Raw genomic sequence first — 19,764 nt, forward strand, 5'->3', positions numbered from 1 at the left:
CCGCTGGATTGATTTTATGTGTAAGGATAAAGGATAAACTAGTGAGCGCCTTTAAGAGGCTGGTTGCATGCCACAGAGAAAGGGATCAGGCTTTTAATTCGTTTAGGGGGTTGAAGTCGTCACAGCAACAGCTGAACTTAAAGGAACAAAATATCTGAGCTGGGCCCACTTCCTGGTGCCACAGGAAGGTGGCCTGTGGCTGGAAAGGGTTCCCAGGGATTCCCCCCTTGTGATCAGATTGGAGTATGTCCCTGTGACCCCTCATTTCCGTGGTGGCTGAAACATGGCTGTGAGGACGAGAGCGGATTTGTACTGCAGGCTGTGGCGGGTAAACTAGTTCTTAGTGGTGTATAAACTGGGAGCCGTGTATCAGAGGAATGTGGGAGATAGGCTCCCTCCCAGTTGCTTGGAAGCCTTCTTAAAGAGCTCCAGCGCCAACTGCTCTTTAATCTCTGATATGGGAGTGATACCTCGGACCCCCCACAGGCACTGCATGGAGCCTGGGGCCACCTACAGCTGCCCTGAAGTGTCAGATAGCCTCCAGCCCCAAGCCACTTGATTTCAGCTCAGCCTCTGCCATGAGGCACCCCAGCCAGTGCCCTATTAGAGAGAAACTATTATTATCCCCATTGCACAGATGAGGAAATTGAGGCACAAAGAACTTAATTGACTTGCCTGAAGTCACACAGATGGAATGTTGGGAAACTGGGATTTCAGCACAGGTCCCTCTGAGTCCCAAACCCAAACTCATCCAGCATAAGCCTGTTGGATCCGGTATTCACTCTGCCAACGCCAAAAGGTACCATCCTAGATGGTGGCCCCGCATGGCTTCTGAGCCTTTGAAATGTAGCTACTGCCCCATGTTGAAATGATGATATTCTAGATGTATTGGGTTACGTAGAAAATATTACTCAAATTAATTTCGTCTGGTCCTCTTGGTGTTTTGAAAATGTGCTACTAGAAATGCATAACTTCTGTGTGTGGTTCCCATTTCATTTCTCCTGGAGAGTGCTGGCCGAGAAGATCCCACGCTGCGTCACCATGGGGCCCAGGAGCCGGCCGTCGAAAGCAGGCCGTGGGCTGTGCGGGGTGGGGCTGTGGGCAGCTGGCATGGCCCCCTCGCCCCCTGCCAGAAAGGCCAATCTCCCCTTACTGCAAAGAGAGCAAATGAGTCACAGCCAACATTTCCGCAGGAGTATTTTGCAGGATCGTAATAGGAAAACCAAACAGCTCTTAGTAAAATGCAGGCCTGGGTATGTTCAGCTTATTACACTACCTCAAATAGGTACTCCCTAAATATTTTCTCAAGTTAGTTTGAGTGTGCCTTAGTTTCTGCTATTGGAAATGGCCATCAAAGGCCCTACCACGTCAGGTTGCTGTGAGGAGTAATCTGGTTAGTCCATGGAAAGTGCTTAGAAGAGTCCTGACACAGGGGAACCCTCTCCACACACGTCCTCCAGCATTATTGTTAACGGCAGCCCCTCTTTATGGCTTTAGTTGAATGGGATGTGAGCGGTTGGATGACAAAGCAGTAGCAGGGCCTTTGAGTATAGTGCCTGAGTCAGCAAATTTGATACCCTACTTGGCTGGAAGATGGTGGGATGACCTCCAGATATGCCTCCCACCCTCCTGAACCCACAACCGACCACAGCCCCTTGAACTCTAACAGAAGCTTCTCAAGTGTTTTGTGTCAGTGGCATCTCCTTCTCCCCACCCCCATCCACCACCACCACCCAGAAAGGAAGGCCCCTTAGCACCCTTCTCTCCATCTCATTATCTTTCCAGGACCGCGTCGGTCCCCACCACCCACCTGCCCTGAAAAGCAGCCAAGAGCCCCATCAGTTTCCCAGTGATGTGGTTAAACACATGTAAACTAGTTTCTCTCCTGCGAGACTTCTCAGAGGTCTTAAAATGCTAATGAGCATAGAGAAGTTCCCAGATGTAAATGCTGCATGTGGCATATTTTGCACACTTATTATTTATTTGTTTTCAGGAAAGTGTTCTGGGACTCATGTTCCATAAACCACTCTCAGGGAGACACCGTTCATAAATGTTCCGGCCAGCTAAAAGGAGTCTCAGCAAAATCTCTTCCGCCACTGCCCTTTGCACATACACAGTCCCTGCTGGTACGGAGCTTGGAGCATCCCTAGAGCCTTGGCACACCATTTGTTTTTTCCCCTAAGCTCCCCATATGTGCAGAGAAATGGGTTTGGGGGCATGGTCCTTGTGAGAATCTAGGGGCTCACTGTTGTTTTTAAAGCCAGCCAGTTGAGGACCCTGAAAAAAATTAAACGTTGGTGAGTTTTCATTCTTACAGGATGGTTTCCCTCCATAGCTTCTTCCCCACCCACTTGCTGGAAACTCATTGTTCTTTATTATTAGAACATTCATTGGTTTTATGGCTGTTTGTGTTTTTATGTCTTACTTTCTTTTTTTTTTTCTTTTTCCCACATTGTGCTTGTTTATCCGTCTTCCTCTGGTCCCAGTAGACTGCGTTTTCTCTTCTGCAGAATCCCCATCTGAAGGCATCATTAACTCTCTGAACAGACCTGATTCGTGCAGATCTTAGATATGAGTAGAGCAAAGACAGCCCGGGGAACTGCCCCCAGCCTCTGCTTTGGGTTCCCTGTATGTTAGCAGCTGTTGGAGCCACAGACAGGTAGAAATGTTAGTGGCTCTAGTTTGCATCCAATTCCGTCTCAGACCGTGTCTTGTCCCCATCAGCCCGCATGTGTACTTTCCCGGATGGGAATTCTAAGGAGGCAGGGACTGGGTCTGCATCCTTGAGCTCCCCCCTCCATATCCCTCCTTTCTTGTAGAAGATTCTTTCTGAAATAGCATTGTTTTACACAAGCAACCTTAATATCAACATCCTCGTTCCTACAGAGGGGATAGACCTCAAACGACTGAGAGAGAAATGAACAGTCATTATGATCACCATAAATACTTCATGAATCCTTCCCATGTGCCATGCTTTGCACCAAGGGCATTTTACCTTCTGTCTCTTTTATCCTCATGGTCAACCCTACAAAGAGCTGTTATTATCCTCATTTTACAGATGGGAAAACTGAGCCTCTGAGGCTAGAGTAGGCTAGGGCAGAGCTCCCAACGAGAGCTGGTCCGCCTCCAGAAGCCAAGTGCAAAACCACTCGGGATTCCCGTCCAGCTTCCTTCTGGCTGTCAAGCCAGGATAGAGCAGAACGGGGGGGGGGGGGGGGGGGGGAGTAGGGGGGCAGTCTTCCCTTTGCTCCTGTGCTGTGACTTCTCTGCCCACTTGGACCGTGAGGTCACAGGGTGGCTCAGTGCCTTAAGGAAGTTCAGTTAAATTTTGATAAACCTTATAAAAATAGAGAACAATAATTAACTTCCCAACTGTTAAAGTTAACATTTGAATCTCCTTAGCCTAGCCCTGGTGGATGTGAAACTCTCAATGAGTAACTGCTGAATAACCAGGCCTGGTTGTTATTTTTAAAATGATTCCATTCATGTAGGAATATAATATGTGTTTTATTGCATGGCAGTGTGACATGAAGTTCCTTGAAAATGTTTTTTACCAAAAAATAACCGAATATTACAGTTTTCTTTTTTTTTTTTACTATGAGGTTTTAAGTAATGAGGCCATCTTAAATTTTTATTTATTTTATTTATCTTTATTCTTATTTTTTAAATTTATTTTTATTCTTTCTTTTTAAGGATTGGCCCCAAGTTTTATTTTTGTTTCATTGTTGCCATTGTTTATTTCCACTTATCTAGCTCGGTACCTGGCATAAAATGGGTGTTCAAGAAGTAATTTCTAAAATTCAACTTATAATATAGAAGAAGTTTTCCTTTTTTTTTTTAATTGCTTGATTGCTTGATTGATTGATTTGAGAGAACGAGCACAAGAGCCGGGGGAGGGGCACATAAGGAGAGAGAGAGAGATCATGACCTGAGCCGAAATCAAGAGCCAGTGCCTCCCTGACTGAGCCACCCAGGTGCCCCAATATATAAGGCATTTTCTGTACACTTTGTTATTTAATTCTCAAGACCACTTTAATGTAGCAGCAGGGATTTACATGCCCTTTAAGAGGTCAGAGAAACTGACATGCAGAGAAGTGACTTAGAAAAGATCACTTCAGGATACAAACAGTTTATATCTTTGGAATTGTTACTGTAATCCAGAAAAATATTTTTACACTGTCACTCTCCCTGAAATGCTTCCTTTTTTAGTTCTGACTTTATGACTTGGGAAAGGTAGAAAACATAACACTATTTATGGGTTGCTTCCTATGTGCTGGGCATTTTGTGTGCATGACCTCCAATCATTCCTCAGAGCAAGCCTATGACATCGGTAGTGTTCTTATTCAGGTTTCTAAGTGGGAGAACAGAGGGATAATGGGAGTCAGTTATTTGCCCAAGGTCAAAAAGGGCTTGAGGGGTGCTCCCTTTGGAGCATAAGGTGTCGGAACACTGTGCTGGCCTAAGCATCTCTGCTTCTCCTTACCGGTCAGCAAGGCCAGAACAGTTGGAAAAGCCAATATTAACTCATCTTCCTGATATACAGTGTTACAGCTGGAGTGCCTATGACATGGCCTTGGTGCCACTTCCCGCTGTTCAACCTGCCTGAATGTGTTTATCTGTGCATGCAATGGTTCAGGGTGCAAAGTATTGCATTTTTCTCTGAATGCAAATGTGCTTTTGATTTTTGGAGGTATCACATGCTTTTCTGTTTTGTTGTTGTTGTTGTTGTTTTTGTATTAAGTTTATTGCCCATATATCCCCCTGCCCCTACCTATGCATTGCCTCCCCTGTTATCAACATCCATCTCCAGAGGGTACCTTACAGCTGGCTAATCTACATTGACATATAATAATGATTACATCATCTGGTTGTATCATCATCACCTAAAGTCCATATTTATATTATGATTTCCTCTTAAGTGTTTTATAGTCTATGGATTTGGACCAAAGTTTAAAATGACATGTATCTATCATTACGATTTCATACCAGTATTTTCACTGTTCTGAAAATCCTCTGTGTTCTGTCTGTCCATCTCTCTGTACCCCAACCTCAGGCAACCACTAATCTTTTACTGTCCTTGCTGTTTTCCCTTTCCAGAATGTCAGATAGTTGGAATCATACAGCAGAGAGCATTTTCAGATTGGCTTCTTTCACTTAGCAGTATACGTTTAAGGTTCCTTCATGTCTTTACATGGCTTGCTAGCTCAGTTCTTTTTAGCCCTGAATAGCATTCCATTGCCCGGTGCTACCACAGTTTGTGTACTGAAGGACATCTCGGTAGCTCCCAAGTGTTAATTATTATGAATACTAGCCATAGACATCCATGTGCAGCTTCTTCTGTGAACATCTCCTCTGGGTAGATACCAATGAGCATGACTGCTGGATCACATGGTAGGTTTAGTTTTGTAAGAAACTGACAAACTGTCTTCCAAAGTGGCTGTACCATTTTGCATTCCCACCATCAGTGAATGAGAGTTGCTGTTGTTCAACATCCTTGCCAGCATTTGGTGTTGTCAGTGTTCCAGATTTGGGCCATTGTGGTTGATGTGTGGTGGTATCTTAATGTTGTTTTAATTTGCCTTTCCTTGATAATATACGATATTGAGCATATTTCCATGTGCATGTTTGCCATCTGTGTATCTTCTGTCATTCAACATGCTGTTTTAAGATTGGAACTAGGACAGGTTGCTCATAAGTTATTTAGTTAACTAAATATAATTAATTTTTGAAGACTCCTCAAAGGAGAACAACCTTGAAATAATGATTTCTTATTTTGAAGCATCATATCTGAATTCCAAGAAGAGACAAGAGAATGGTGCAGCCACTTTGGAAAACAATCTGGCAGTTCCTCAAAATGGTAAACATGGAGTTATTATATGACCCGGCAGTTATTTCTAGGTGTATACCGAAAAGAAATGGAAACATGGGCACACAAAAACTTGTACATGCATGTTCATAGTATTATTCAACTGAGTTGTTAGACCCAAATGCCCAGCAATTAAAGAGTGAGTAAATAAAATAAATAAATAAAGTGTGAAAGAAGCCAGTCACAAGCCGCATATTGCAGAACTCCATTCGTATGAAGTGACAGAACAGGCAAATCCATAGATATAAAACCTAGGTTAGTGATTTCCAGGGGCTAGAGGGAAAGAGGTAATGGGGAAATGACCCCTAATGGGTACAGGGTTTCCTTATAGAGCAATGAAAATATCCTAAAATCAGATAATGGTGATGGTTGCACAACTTTATGAATATGTTAAAAACCACTGAATTATACCCTTTGAAAGGGTGAATTTTATGCTTATATAAATTTTCTCTCCCTCTCCCTTTTTTTTTAAAGTGAGAAAAAGGACAGGGAGGGGCTGAGGGGAAGAGAAAGAGAATCTCAAGCAGACTCACCACTGAGCATGGACCCCGAAGCAGGGCTCAGTCTCAGGGCTCTGAGATCATGACCTGAGCCAAAATCAAGAGTCAGATATTTAGCCAACCGAGCCACCTAGCAACCCCTATAAATCATATCTCAATAAAAAGTACTAATAGATAAACCATAAGAGACTCTTAATCTCACAAAACAAACTGAGAGTTGCTGGGGGGAGGGGAGTATGGAGAGGGTGGTTGGGTTATGGACATTGGGGAGGGTGTGTGCTATGGTGAGTGCTGTGAAGTGTAAACCCGGTGATTCACAGACCTGTACCCCTGGGGTTAATAATACATTATATCTTAATAAAAAAATAAAAAATTAAAAAAAAATTTTGAAGTACTAATATATGTAAAGCTGTGTGTGAGGAAAAGAAAAAAAATAAAGGAAAAACAAAAATACACAATTTGTACTGTGCTTTCCACCAGAGTGACATTTCATTGCATAGCCCGTTCTGATAAAATTAGTAGCAAAGTGACATTGCCCATTTGAAACACTGACCTCAGTTCTGTTATGCTCCAAGGTCATTAAAGAGAAATGTGAATGACTTTCTTTTTACCTTAACACCATATGTCCCTCGGTGGAAATTATTCTCTGTTGTTACAGATTCTATTCAGAGGCAAGAGAGTGGAGTAGGTCTACAAGTTACAATTTCCATATTTTCAGTTCTTGGAAACAATGTTCATGCATTTGTAGCCATTGTGAATATCTGAATCTTTAAAGCTTGTGCTATTTTTAATGCTAAATTTAAAGCTGCCTTTTAAAATGGATAATGTGTTTGAAATTGGTTGAGCTAATTGGGTCATTAAGTAGGATAGTAACTCGTTATGATAAAAGATCAGATGGGTAAAACACCGGGAAGTATTATATATCAAAACACGTTGTTTTTGATTCTGAAGAAGTAATTTTATTCCTGGTTTTTCATGCCACCTAAAGTAGACGGAATTGTTTCTTTGATACACAGATTACTTGTGAGTGAAGAAATGGTCTTCCAGGTATCTTAGAACTTACATGCATTGTTCTGTTATGAATTGTGGTCTTTTTGTGATCGGTGCCTGAATTTCTTCAGCTTTGTTATTTAAGTAAGTAACCCTGTTTCTAGTCAATCTAGTTAGCCTGGATTCCCGTTCACATATTCCCATGTTACCCGTCCCCTCTAATAAGTCTCTGAGAGTGTATTCCCCCCCTCCCACCCGAATGGTCAAAAAGAGTGAATACAGCATTTCCTGAGTGTTTTTCTCACTGTAGACATACTTTTCTTCCAAATAAACCTGGTAAATCAAAATATTTATAGAAGACTCTAAGTAAAGAGTATTTCTTTTTCACAAACTAAGTGACGTATTTTCTTTTTTAAACAGCTTTATTGAGATAAAATTCACATACCATACTATTCATCCGCTGCAAGTGTCCAGTGTAATGGCTTTTGGTGTATTCACAGATATGTGTGACCCTCATCACCATCCCTTTTAGAACATCCTTATCACTTGAAAAAGAAACACTGTACGCTTCAGCTGCCAACCCCTCATCTCGCCACCGCACCTCCAGCAACTAGTCTACTTTCTGTCTCTTTTGATTTCCTAATTGTGAACTTTTGTTTGACTAGAATCATATACTGACTGGCTTCTTTCACATTACTTTATTGATAAAGTTTATCAACATGTTTTATAATAAAAAAAGGGCCAATTCACTAGGAAGATTTAGCCATTATGAGTATAGAGGCACATTCTAACAGAGCACCACATACACGAAGCAAAGACTGACAGAAATAAAGGGACAAGCTGAAAATTCACCAGTAATTGTTGAAACTTTAATACCCCATATTCAGTAATGGTTAGACCAGGGAGGTAGAAAATCAGTAGGAAATAGAAAACTTGGAAGACACCGTACATCAACTACACCCAGCAGATGTCTGTACAACACTCTGTGCAGTGACAGCCGAATACAAATTCTTCTGATGTGCACATGGGACGTTCTCCAGAATAGATCATACATGAGACCATAAAAAAATAATAATAATAACTCAGTACATTTAAAAGAATAGAGGTAATGCATAGTACATTTCCTGACTACAGTGGAAAGAAAGTAGAAATCAAAAACATTAAAAAATAGGAAGCTCATAAATATGTGAAAAGTAAACAACATGCTAAAATAACCCGTAGGTCAAAAGGGAGGTTGGAAAATACTTTGAGATGAGTAAGCATGAAGATAGAACATACCAGAATTTATGGGATGCAGGTAAAGCAATGCGTAGAGGGGAGTTTAGAGCAATCAATGGCTCTATTAAGAAAGAAGAAATATGAGACGCCTGGGTGGCTCAGTTGGTTGGGCAGCTCTCTTAGTTCAGGTCATCATCCCAGCATCCTGGGATCGAGGCCCACATTGGGCTCCTTGCTCGGCGGGAAGCCTGCTTCTCCCTCTGCCTCTGCCTGCCATTCTATCTGCCTGTGCTCGCTCTCTCTCTCACTCTCTCTCTCTCTCTCTCTGACAAATAAATAAAATCTATAAAAAAAAAAAAAAAGAAGAAGAAATATCTCAAATCAATCATCTAACCTTCTCCTTTAAGACAGTCGAAAAGGGGGGCGCCTGGGTGGTTTAATTGGCTAAGCATCCAACTCTTGGTTTCCACTCACAATGTGGTCTCAGGGTCCTGAGATTGAGCCCCAGCTCAGACTCCGTGCCCAGCACAGAGTCTGCTTGAGTTTCTCTCCCTGTCTCCTCCTGCCTCTCCCCCTGCTTGTGTGCTCTCGCTCTCTCTCTCTCTCTCTCTCAATTAATAAATAAGTATTTTTTTTAAGACACTGGAAAAGGAAGAGAAAACAAAACTACAGCCTGCAGAGAGAAGAAAACAGTAAAAATTAGAGCACAAAATAGTGAAATAGAAAGTAGGAGAATAAGAGAGACTTTAAAGCCTTCGAAACTTTACTGCATATAACAATTAGATTAAGCCTTTAGAGAAGACGTTAAACAGGATTATTTATTTTTCATAAAATGAATGACACTGTTTCTTAATATATTAAAAACCATGTACTTTTCAACATGGCCACCAAACACCTGTTGTAAAAAGCTGGTCTTTGTGAAAATATCCACATGCTCTCTTTTGTTCACTTGAAATTTAACCAAACCGTGAGCCCATTTCAAATCTTAGCCCTTGAGAAATCTTGCTCCAGTAGAGCACGTTTTAGGCCATCGATCAAACCCATGTCTGATGTCTCCTACCACCACTTTCTGCTGTGTGACTTTGGACAACTTGCTCAACCTCTCTGAGATTTAGTTTCCTCATGTGTAAAGTAGAGGTTAATTTTCTCATTTTGAGAGGAATTGTGAGATAACATACACAAAAGAGCCTAGTTCAATGCCTGGCCCATAGTAAGTACTTGATCAGTATGTATTCCATAGTCATTTTGATAACTTAAAAATGGACGGCCTAAATACTGATGTGGCATGGGTATAACATATGTGGATATACTCAGTAGAGACCGGCAGAAAAGAATATGATATTGAATCCTACTGCATACCAGACTTTGGCCTGGCTCTATGGGCTATGGCTGGACCGCAAAACAAGTTATGACAGTATGGACTGATTTCAGCACTTAACGCCTGCTAAAATGCTCAACTTGGGCAAAATACACATCCTGGCCTAAATGGGTTGTTTAGCAATGGTTTTTATGGTCAAATATTTGAACCCTGCAAATAGGAAACATCTCTGGCTTAACCTTTGTTGTTGTTGTTGTTATTGATGTAATAAATTCTATTCTTTATGTCTTAGATAAACATACTTGTCAGTTGTACAACTCTGTGGTCTGTCTTAGACTACAGGCTGCTGGCATTAAAACTTTAAAACACATTTAGGAGATGGTAGGCAAGATAACGGATGAAATGCTGTTTTTACTCAGAGCCTATTTGGGCAGGCACTCTTCATGCTTATTCAGTGTATGGTGTGGTTGATGACTTCGAGTTTGAACATTTTCACCAGCAACACAAACTTCAAGCCACACTCCGGACTAGTGCTTCTCAAAACATTAACATGAATATGAATCACGTGGAGATCTCGTTAAATTGGAGGGTCTGATTTTTCGGGTCTGGAGTGGGGCGGGAGAGTCTGCAGTCCTTACAGGCTTGTAGGGGCTGTTGTGCTGCTGGTCCGCGGTCCACACTTTGAGCAGCAAGATTGTATAGACCTGAGGATGTAGCTAGGCAAGAGTCAGAATGAGTAGAGCTAATCTGGCATTACACACCACCGCCTCCATGGCCTGTTTATCCTCTCTGAGTTTAATCGACTTCCTTAACGGAGCCCTAAACTAAATTAATTAAAAATTCAGAGGCAATGAATAGCAGTGATTCTATTCTTACATTTCAGGTAAGACAATGATTTCATGAGGTCATAGAAAAATACCTTGTCATGTGTTTTCTAGAGTTCCTTTGTATGGTCTGTTAGCCTGGCCACCTCTCAGGCCTCTTTCTCCTGCATCTCATTTAATATCAAATGTGGTGTATGGGAGACATCTCCATTTCTGTTCTGTGAACCTCAGTACCCTTGCTGGTCCTTACTGTATCTATGGCAAAGAACAGTGAATGGAGACCACTTACAACCCAGCAAGACTTTGGTTACCAAATGAAAAGAGTCATTTATCCCTTAAACTCGTGCCTGATTTCCTAAGACCTTAAGTGAGCATTTATGGAAGCTTCCAGGGAAGCTAATTTCAAGTCACTTAGACAATTTCCTTAGTCACTCAGACGCGAGTGCCGATTGAGTTTCTCCTGTAGAGTCCACAGTGTGTAGAACTTGATTTTGTCTATAATTTGACAGCAGAGGCATCATCTTCTAAGATGTGGCAAATTAAATTCTTAATATGAAAGAGAAGTGGTTTGAAATGTAATGCGTGCCCTCCGATTTGTTACAGAACACAAAAATAGTCACAGCAAAGACAAGAGGAAAATGAGAACAAGAAGATTGGGAGACAGGCCTAGCCTGGCTGAAGATGTGGCCGTATTAAAAGCCAGCTTAGCAACAAAGGCCCTTTCTGCCTATAGTAACAAGACGGACAGCATCAGGGAAAAGAGGACCCACAGAAGAACAAAACGTTTTTTATCCTATCCACGGTTTGTAGAAGTGATGGTGGTGGCGGACTACAAAATGGTTTTATACCACGGACCAAACCTTCAACACTATATTTTAACTCTAATGTCAATTGTAAGTACATTCAAAAGAAGGTGATTTATGAGGTCCCTAAATGTGCCATTGGGAAATGGGTTTCCACCCCATGCTTTGGAGGATCATTCTCAGGGCTGGCATTTCAACGATTCAGGCAAGTGACTGAAGAGAACATCAGATGATATATTGGTTGCCTTTTTATAATAACAATAACGGTGACAGGGAGGAGTGTGTATTTTGTTAGACAATGTGCTTCCTAGTTAAAAGACATCATTGCTAATTCTCCTGGCAGCTCTGCTAGGTAGGATTCTCATTCCCATTTTATAGATAAGAAAACTGAGCCTCAGAGGAATTAGGTCACTTGCCCATGGTCTTGTGAAGCTAGTAAGTGGCTTAGACACTCATGTGACGTCTGGATGGTCCACTTCCCAACCCCAATGCTCTTTGTCTGACATACACACCTGCATGGCTAACTATGGGTCTAATTAAGTAGCCTTGGGATGAGGCCCACAGATCTATCCCTCTGTATTTTCCTACTCTCACTTCCAATAGAAAAATCAATAGATGTACTTTATTAATAATAATTAGTAATTAATAATAATAAAAAAATAATAAAAAACAGAACCAAAGACTAATCATGAAAAAGAAGTGTCATTTCCTACCCTGGCCCCTTCCCAGAGGCAACTACCATTAAAAGTTTTTTTTGCATATGTGTCTACCAGCACTGCCCAATAGAAACATAATGCAAGCCACATATGTAATTTAAAAAAAAAAACAAGTAACATTAGTTTTAATAATGTATATTAATTTCTGCCAAAATGCTGTCATTTCAAAAATTGCTGATGAGATATTTTAGTTTTTTTTATCATCCAAAGTCTTCAAATTCAGTATGTGTCTTACATTCAACAGCACATCTCATTTTAGACAAAGCACATGTCCAGTGCTCAGTGGCCACATGTGGCAAGTGGCTACCATATTGGACAACATGACCAAATACGTGTGCATATACAATATTTCTCAAACCAAAATAGAACATTCTAATACACCATTTTACATATTGTTCTTTTCTTTTAAAAATGTTGGAGATAGCTCTATAATAGTGCATACAATCTACCCTCATTCATTTTAGGACTCAACACAGCATTTAGTCCAATAGATTGACCTTACTTTATGTAAACCGGAACCTACTTTTAACAAATTCCTCCAAAAGATTGTGAAAAGCAACTGTGTTTGGGAGCTGTGCTTTAAGAGTTCTTCTTTCATCTCCCTGGCCTATGCTTCTCCTTGTCTTTCCCCCTCACTGCTACCAACCAGTCCCTTGTGCTCCTCACCCCACCTGACCGGCACTCCCCCCTTGCCTCCCTTCCCCATGCTCAGTCCCCCAGGCCCTAACCCTCTCCTGTCCTGGAAGAGGGAGAGAAAAACTTAATCACACCTTGCCCAGACTCAAGTCTATTTCCAGCCCATGAATTCAGACCTCTCAGAAGAATTTCAGTTATGAACCTGGGTTTTGGGTCAGATTGATGTAGGTTGAGCATTTTGGCTCTGCCACTCAGCACTGTCTATAGTCTAGGGAAAGTTACTTAAATCCTCTGAGCCTTAGTTTTCTCACTTGTTGTGCAAAGATTGTGATAGCCCAGAGTTTTGCTCTGGGGACCAAATGCCAATGTGTATGCAATTTTCAGCAAGGATCTAGTAACACAATAAGCATTCAATGAACGTTAACTCTCACAGTTAATGATAATAATGAAAACCAACTCAACCCAACCCAACGCGACCCAAACCAAACCAAATGGGTTACCAGGTTGTGAAGCACACAAAGGGGAGTTAAACATGAAAAACAGCTGTATTAGCAACCGTGGGCAATGTGAGATTCCATACTTGGGCGATCTGGGACTTCTACTGGGATGAAAGAGTTTTATCAAAGATAAATATCCAGTGTTACATGAATATCCAAAGAACTGTTAAGTTGTGTGGCGATGCCATTTCCGAGGAAAACGCTTTGAAATTTAAACTTGTTGGGATTCATTCTTATCCGAAACTGCCATCTATGAATTTTTCAAAGAGAGTGTTAAGAAATGTTTGTTGAGTGAATGCAAATTCGAACCTACTAAATGCATATGTTTGCGTGAAAACATGGAAAGAGTTGGAGCCCGGGCGTAAGAAGTGAATTGCTTATTGCTTACACGGAGTTCACAATTAACCTTGAAAAATTTATCTCGGTTGCAGGTAGCCTCTATCTATAAAGACCCAAGTATTGGAAATTTAATTAATATTGTTATTGTGAACTTAGTTGTGATTCATAATGAACAGGTAATCAAGTTTTTTTTTTTCCTTCTTTCTTGTACATGTATCCGAAATGGCATGTCTCACTGGTGTTGGTACAATGGGCCAATCATAATTCTTTTCTGCATTTAGGAAGGACCTTCCATTTCTTTTAATGCCCAGACAACTTTAAAAAATTTTTGCCAGTGGCAACACTCGAAGAACTCTCAAGGTGGAATCCAGCACGATACCGCTGTTCTTGTAACGAGGTATATGGATTTCTCATTCCTCAAATCTTACGGTTTTCCAGTCACGTTGGTGGGATGAGGTCATATGTTCTTGGTAGCCAGCCCCTCGCATAAGGTCCCCAAGCCCTTAGTCCTGTGCATTGCAGGATGTTCAACAGCATCTACAGTCTCTTCCTACTACCTATCAGTAGCCTCTCCTCTCAATGGTGACCACCAACGATGTCTCTGGGGTTACAGGAGCAAAGTCACCCCTGATTGAGAAACAAGAGCCAACAGGTGCCAAGAAGGCAATGGATATGTCAGACAGGCCCAACAGTAAACACCCTTAGATGAAAGGCAGCGGCTCCTCAGATGGAGCTGGTTGTTACCACGCCACGAAGGCGTCTGGTGTGGCCCACGAAATACGGGTTTTTCTTTGAAGTGAAATCTTCCAGCTTTTACATGGTAGGGACAAACTCAAAGGTGTTTAAAATGCCATGTAGGGCAACAAAGAAGAGTGCTGTCCTGGTTGTAATTCCCCTTGGCCACCTTGGAGATAGTCACGGTCACTGACTCGTAGGTGAGCGGATGCGAGAGGCATTTAGAGCCTTTTCAGGAACATTCATGAAGAAACTAGAATCACAGTAGGAGGGAAAGCCCAGGTTGGAGAGGTTTTTCACTTACTCTGTAGCTACCCCTGTAGCAGAAGAAACCCTCTTGATGTAGCTTTTAATCCCTATGTCACTGGTTCCCAAGCTTTTTTGAGTTACAAACCCTCGGCCTCGTCAGTTTCCTCTTTGTAACCTCCTCCCCCGCAAGGTGGGCGCCGTTGTGAATGTCTAGAAGACGGTCAACTGTTTACTTGTGTTGACATTTACTCTTTGAGGTTGTCATGGCCCTAAGTCTGTTTTGCTTTCAGACAGGATATCTGCAGAGCTCATGACAAGTGTGACACTTTAGGTGAGTCTCCTGTGCCCCTCCTCTATGGCTACAACACTTTCCTGCATTTTTAATCCAAGCCACAATTGCTTTTTCAAGTAAATCCTTCTTTGCTTTCCTTTGAACAGGTCTTGCTGAGCTGGGTACCATCTGTGATCCCTACAGAAGCTGTTCTATTAGTGAAGACAGTGGATTGAGTACAGCTTTCACAATAGCCCATGAGCTGGGCCATGTGTATGTTTCCTTTTTGCATTTTCATTTGATTCCGAGTGACCTAAAACTTTTCTTCCTTTGCATCAGAGAGTATCCCCTTGATCTGAGAGAGTGTTAAGTCACTTCTTGAGTCACAACAGAAATTTCAGGGTTGAAGAGCCTCAAAACTAGTTGACTCTAGAAAGCTGAGTGGTGCAGCGCCCTCTCTTTACCCATAGCTGACGTGCATCTTGGGTTTAACCACACACATTTTCTGGGCAACATCCAACATCTAGTATTCTCCTTTCCTGCTGGGAATTGGAGGAATGAGGCCTTTCCAGCCCACCCACTGAAGCAGAGCATCCATTACCTTAGGAAACTTTCCTGAGTAACATCTTTATCTGGAAGGGTCTCCCTTCATTGTCCTGGTTCACGAGATTTCCCAAAATCCAGATGGTTCCTGACTGTAAGTAGACAAGGCTTTCATTCAGACATCCAGCCTCTGGGCGCAGTGAGGTCCCTCTTTCAGAGAAGAGATTGAGCAAAAGATACAGAGAAGAAAACATTTCCTAACTGTGGTCACTTAGTTTTATTATGAAATTGGCTTTTCCTTTTTATTTTTTAGAAACAGAGCATAGGTAGAACGTGAGGTGAAACAGTGTAAATTCACCAAGGAATTATTCTGATTTTTGATCTGTATTGTTTTCTTTTTAGAATGATTTAATTACCCATACTTTTTAAAATAATTTTCTTGAAAGATGTCACAGATATAGTTGTATATTGATTTATATGTCTGTGTTAACCTTGTTTAGAGGCAAATAGTCTATTAAGCAAGTTTTTTATTCAACAAATGCTTTTTGAAGGCACCTATGTGCAGTGTGCTATTCTAGAAGTGAAGCAAGATGCATATATAGAGACATCTCCAATTTAGTTCAACATATAATAGGTATATTTTGAAACTAGGAACCTTCAAGCGTATTTTAAGAAAACACCTGTTTTCTCTTCTGCAAAGAGAAAGCCCAGTATTTATAGCACAAAAGAAGCATGGCTTTCATTAAGCAGTTGTGGTGGGCCAGAGTCCTGCTTAGTCAGCTTCCTCTCTCTCTCCTTTTGATTTCTGAAATATTTTTGTGAAACTCAAGGATTTCTTGGAGCTCAGTTTGAAAACTTATCTACCAGCATTTCCCAATACACAAGGGCCTGAGCACAATTCCAAGAGAATGGTCTGGAGGGGCAGAAAAAGGAGGTTTATAGTCAATTAATTTAAAAAAAAATTTTTTTTTCTTCCTGGTCTAGCCCTGCTTAGAGTCACAAGGCTCAGTGACATAAAATAAAGGCTCTGACAAGTCCTGTATTAAAATAAACGGCTTAGTTTTCTCTAACTCAGTTTTCCCAAACTTATTTTAATAGACTCTTTTGGGGACTTTTGTTTGTTTTACATAAAGTCTAGTAAATTCCTTTAGACCTTTTAGGATAGCCGGTTTATAAAGTTGACCTTTTACGGAGGGTGAGAATTTTTATTAGCAAAAACTAAATATTTTCAGCCACAGAGAGCCTCAGCTGTGTGACTATACAGTTAACAAACATCTCCCCCCACAAAAACCATGTCACTGGCATTGGTCTAAGAGTTTTTACTTACATTAGCTCCCTGAAACTTCATAGTCACCACATGGTAAATACCATGTCCCTGTCAAACGACCTCAGCAATATTAAATTGCTTCAAGTCTGGTTGCTCATGCTGGGGTACCATGTAGTATTGGGGTACCAGCTCTAACAGGGAGACTGGGAGCCAGATACTCAAGTTCTGGACTGAATTGTGCTAATTCTGCATTGTCTTTGGTTTGAGAAAAATGTATGCTGTTTCCCTCACTAATGTATGTGCACCTTATCTCAGAGGTGTCAGGAAGTTTTTTTAAAAATGAAATAATTGGGGACTGATGAGAATTATTAGCTAAACGAAAAGTGTATTTCTAGCCCATTAGTGAATTCTTTTTGTTTTGGTGCTTTGTCTCATAGAGTTAGGTTTGCTTATATTTAATGGAGTATGAATATCTTTTTTTTTAATTTGCTACAGTACTTTGTAGCAGATTTTCTAGTGAACTTCTTAAAGATGTAAACATTAAGTTGTTACAGTCATGACTCTCTGATAACATAAAACCCTGCTGGGGGGGGGGGAAGCTATCGATCTTATATCTGTTGAGTATCATTGGATGCTTCAAAAAAAAAAAAAAAAAAAAAAGCAGCTCCTACCTTCTCATACCTGCTTCCAGAGGCACAAAATCTGAGTTGGGGGAGGAATTTGGAAAGTAACTGAATCTCTCCTGGATACAGAGATTCTTACACAATCTTCCTGAAAATCTTCCACAATTTATCTAATAGGAGGAAGTATGCTTTATATGTATTCCAAAACACAGGGGTTTTAAAATCAGGCTGGAGTGGTTTCCAATCCCAGCTCCCTCACCCCATCACCCTTGTGACCTTAATTAAGTAATTCAGTCTCTCTACGAATTGTGTTTTCTCATCTATAAAATGCAGATCATAATAGCACTTTTCACATAAGGTAGTTAAATGAAATAAAGCATCTAACACAATTAACACATTTCCTGGTATGTTGTGAATGCAAAAAAAAGTCTCGGTTCTTATTTCTTAGTAAAGTGCTCAGTGAATATTACGGTCTAGCCCCTGCTGTGAGCAAACGTGCCTGACATGTGAATGAAAAGAAATTGGTTTGATGAAATAAACTTGATTTTATCTGGGCATGTTTGGGGTGATGAGTAAATACCTTCTTCACACCACAGAAAAACAAACAACGATGGTTTGAGCATCTTGCGTGGGTTGGGTGTCCCGGTGTAGGTGTGACACTGACTTTGCAGTTGGGAACAGGAAACAGGGGCAATCATTCTTTTAAGAAAATGGACTCTTAAGCATGAAGAACCACTATTCTTTTTAACCTAGACCGATGAAGGTTTTCTGTCTCATAATTTCCATCTGGCAATTATTCCTTTGGGCAATTATTGAAGAGCCCAAGTTGTTTTAGAAGAAGAAGAAAACCAAACCCAGGAGAAATGAATGGAATGGACTTGACAGGCTTTGATTCCAGCTTTCAGAGTCACATGGAATAAGTGTACACTTTCTGTCTAGCTCGCTGATATCCCTGTTGCAAGATGAACTAGTGGAGGGGAATCCCCCCTAAATGCAAAATTAGCCACATGCACCAATTTTGTGACTGGGGAGGCATCCAGAGAGGACAGCCCCTCTGAGTTCATGAGTTCATTACCAGAGCTGAGAATGGCATGTGGGTCATAGAACTGAGAAATGCTTCCTATCATCCCCCCCGCCCATTTCCTCCGGTGAAGCCAAGAATGGCAAGTATGTGTTAATGCCGCTGCTGAGTTCCCTCCCAGGCCCGAGAGGACATTGGCACTCCATCATAGCCTTTTCTCGGGGCAGAACCTGCATTAGTTTAAGAATCCTTTTGTGCCCAACTTTTGAGGAAGCAGTACCAATCAATCGACGTTGGCAGGAAGCATGAAACTATTTGCCCCATCTGCGTTAAGCCCGTGGAATTGGCATGCTTCTAGTTTCCACGCTTTCAGCTTTCCTTAATGGGTTTTATTGTGCACGAACTTTCCATACCTTTATACTGATACACCTACGTGGCTGTGTCATTTGTCAACCTGACCCCAAAGGAGGAGATGCCAAGACCCATAGTGAGCCTCTTATTAGAAAGTTTTTGGCTTCAAGGTTTGACACTTGAAGGACTCTTTATATTTGCAGTGTTATCATAACTTGCCAAATTCTTGACTCTATAAGTTGGCCTTGAACGGCTTATTAGGAATTCCAACTACTATATTCTAGCATCAACTATAGCACGCTGGGAGCGTCTGCAATTCCAAAAAGGATGCTTAACCCAGATAATGCACCCCGTTATGTCATTTTTTTAAAAGATTTTATTTATTTGACAGAGATCACAAGTAGGCAGAGAGGCAGGCAGAGAGAGAGGAAGAGAAACAGACTCCCTGCTGAGCAGAGAGCCCGATGTGGGGCTCGATCCCAGGACCCTGGGATCGTGACCTGAGCCGAAAGCAGAAGCTTTAACCCACTGAGCCACCCAAGCGCCCTCATTTCTTTTATACATTAAAGGCACTTCGTATTAACTTGGGTGAGAATCACGTTCTCTGCTCTGCTCTCTCTTTAACCATCTAGGAAGTTTTCTCCTGCTCCCCGGGATGTGGGTTCCTATTCAAAAGGCAGTTAACATTTTTCTCTTCGACAGGTGCCTCCTTGAACCAGTGATAAGAACTCGGTGCTTTGGTATTTATTGTCATCCCTGTCTTTGTCTCTTTGACCTTAGGTTTAACATGCCTCATGATGACAACAACAAGTGCAAGGAGGAAGGAGTCAAGAGCCCCCAGCATGTCATGGCTCCGACGTTGAACTTCTACACCAACCCCTGGTTGTGGTCAAAATGTAGTCGAAAATATATCACTGAGTTTTTAGAGTAAGACTTAAACTTTCTTTGAGCCCGGGCTTCTAGTGTCTGGTCTCCGTGTAGCGAACTCATTGTGGGA

General features: G+C 41.5%; 1 protein-coding gene across 1 annotated transcript in view; it reads left to right on the top strand.

Annotated features, from left to right (window-relative positions):
- The window catches only part of ADAMTS9 (ADAM metallopeptidase with thrombospondin type 1 motif 9), a 163,929-nt gene that overhangs the window by 17,499 nt on the left and 126,666 nt on the right, over positions 1-19,764 (top strand). Inside the window, exons 4-9 of the mRNA XM_080809055.1 lie at positions 11,320-11,609; positions 13,800-13,883; positions 13,989-14,104; positions 14,982-15,022; positions 15,130-15,235; positions 19,548-19,694. Of these exons, the coding sequence (XP_080665181.1) occupies positions 11,320-11,609; positions 13,800-13,883; positions 13,989-14,104; positions 14,982-15,022; positions 15,130-15,235; positions 19,548-19,694 (784 nt within the window). The remainder of the gene's footprint in view (positions 1-11,319; positions 11,610-13,799; positions 13,884-13,988; positions 14,105-14,981; positions 15,023-15,129; positions 15,236-19,547; positions 19,695-19,764) is intronic.

This window comes from Martes martes (genome assembly GCF_963455335.1).
Source record: "Martes martes genome assembly, chromosome: 1".
In the NCBI taxonomy this organism is placed as follows: domain Eukaryota; kingdom Metazoa; phylum Chordata; class Mammalia; order Carnivora; family Mustelidae; genus Martes; species Martes martes.